Raw genomic sequence first — 2,051 nt, 5'->3', positions numbered from 1 at the left:
TGTTTTGTTTCTAATTGTTTAAGCAACTTTAATTATATAAGGTTTGTAAACATAATTTTAAACATTATGCACTTTTTTCAAAGATAGTCGTGTTATTTTATTATGCTTTGAAGAAACGTGCATAATATTTTGTTTGATGCGCCCTCTTGTGGCCTCAGGAGAGAAGCCAAAAGCTTTTTCCCCCCTAACTGAAATTATGCATTTTAAATTCGAATATTGATCATATTTAAGTGCAAAATTCGAATTTAGTTTTTCAGCCATTTTGACAGCCCTACACGGAATCAAACTTTGATTAGATATTCTAAGACTTGTTTAAAAGACATAATTGCATATTGGCAGACCGTATGAGCATAACTGAAAATGGAACATGATCAATTATTAAAGTGTTTATCTTTATAATTCGACAGAATGGTTAAAGAGAGGTAACTAATTAAGAAGTAGATAGGGAATGGGAGCTGGAAATGCAGATGTGCCTTGGGGCTTCTCAGCACTGTCAAAAAAATAGTCTCGCTTCCAACACTAACGGAGCAAACAAACGCATAGGTGGATACATTAATAAAAAAAAATTAATAAAAAAATATCAGCTGAAAAATAGTCCCTGGTGATCTATCGCCATGAGCTGCATGAATGAATAGCTTAGAGAACTTGGTATGTAGGGCAAGAGGTATGACTTTAATGATACTATTATGCAATGAACATGGCATACATTCTTGAAATGTTGACCTTTGGTGTTCTGTGGAAGTCATTGGGGTTCAGAATGACATGAGGGTGAAGACAGTTTTTTTTTTTCATTTCACTTTCCTAACAGATTAAAACAGGAACAATAACTAAATTGGAAGGATGATTTGGTCAGAAACTCACTTTGATATGACCGGGTCATACAGCAGAGCGTACCAGCGTTCCTGAATCTCTCGCAGTGTGAAGCGACAGCTGAATTTCACCCCCAGATGAACTGACGTGAGATCTGTGGTCTGAACAGAAAGTATATGTACTCCAGTTCAATTCATCTCTAAACAATTCAGCCAAATCTGACAGCTGACCTGCAACACGGCATTGATGAGCAGCAGGTCATCAGTGGGTTTCCAGCGGCCCAGGTCTTTGGTGATCTGTAACGGCTGCTTGTTCTTCTTCATTCGTTTGGTCATTGATGAAGGAGCAATCACCATGGTAAAAGGAGGCGTAAAAGAGCTGGCAGACTTTAAACCCTATGGTTCAGAGAGAAAATATGGAGTGGCAGATCAAATACAGATGTTACATATCAGTAAAGTAAATCTACTAGCACTATGCATGTTTACTTTAAAGGAACACTCCACTATTTTTGGAAATAGGCTCATTTTCCAACTCCCCTAGAGTTAAACAGTTGAGTTTTACCATTTTCGAATCCATTCAGCCGATCTCCGGGTCTGGCGGTAGCACTTTTAGCTGTAGCTTAGCATAGATCATTGAATCTGATTAGACCGTTAGCATCTCGCTCAAAAACGACCAAAGAGTTTCGATATTTTTCCTATTTAAAACTACTCTTCTGTAGTTACATTGTGTACTAAGACCAACGGAAAATGAAAAGTTGCGATTTTCTAGGCCGATATGGCTAGGAACTATACTCTCATTCTGGCGTAATAATCAAGGAACTTTGCTGCCGTACCATGGGTGCAGCAAGTGCAATGATATTACGCAGTTCCTGGAAATAGGCCCCAGCTAGGTAACTTCCAATGGAAGGCACGCTCCCTGTGCAAGCAGGTGGTCACGTTGGTTATGTTGGCGGAAGTTAGCCTATTTTCACACGCTGCGTAATATCATTGTGCCTGCTGCACCCATGGTACGGCAGCAAAGTACCTTGATTATTACGCTGGAATGAGACTATAGTTCCTTGCCATATCGGCCTAGAAAATCGCAACTTTTCATTTTCCGTCGGTCTTAGTACACGATGTAACTACAGAAGAGTCAAGTTTTAAATAGGAAAAATATCGAAACTCTTTGGTCATTTTTGAGCGAGATGCTAACGGTCTAATCAGATTCAATGATCTATGCTAAGCTACAGCTAAAAGTGCTAC

General features: G+C 39.1%; 1 protein-coding gene across 1 annotated transcript in view; it reads right to left on the bottom strand.

Annotated features, from left to right (window-relative positions):
* The window catches only part of LOC107696040 (microspherule protein 1-like), a 13,538-nt gene that overhangs the window by 9,122 nt on the left and 2,365 nt on the right, over positions 1-2,051 (bottom strand). The window contains exons 5-6 of the mRNA XM_016496183.1: positions 1,041-1,205; positions 862-971 (exon numbers count right to left, since the gene is read on the bottom strand). Of these exons, the coding sequence (XP_016351669.1) occupies positions 862-971; positions 1,041-1,205 (275 nt within the window). The remainder of the gene's footprint in view (positions 1-861; positions 972-1,040; positions 1,206-2,051) is intronic.

The sequence above is a fragment of the Sinocyclocheilus anshuiensis genome, unplaced genomic scaffold (assembly GCF_001515605.1).
Source record: "Sinocyclocheilus anshuiensis isolate Anshui unplaced genomic scaffold, SAMN03320099.WGS_v1.1 scaffold746, whole genome shotgun sequence".
In the NCBI taxonomy this organism is placed as follows: Eukaryota; Metazoa; Chordata; class Actinopteri; order Cypriniformes; family Cyprinidae; genus Sinocyclocheilus; species Sinocyclocheilus anshuiensis.
The sequence above is the reverse complement of the archived record's forward strand: the minus strand, read 5'-3'. Positions and strand labels throughout refer to the sequence as shown.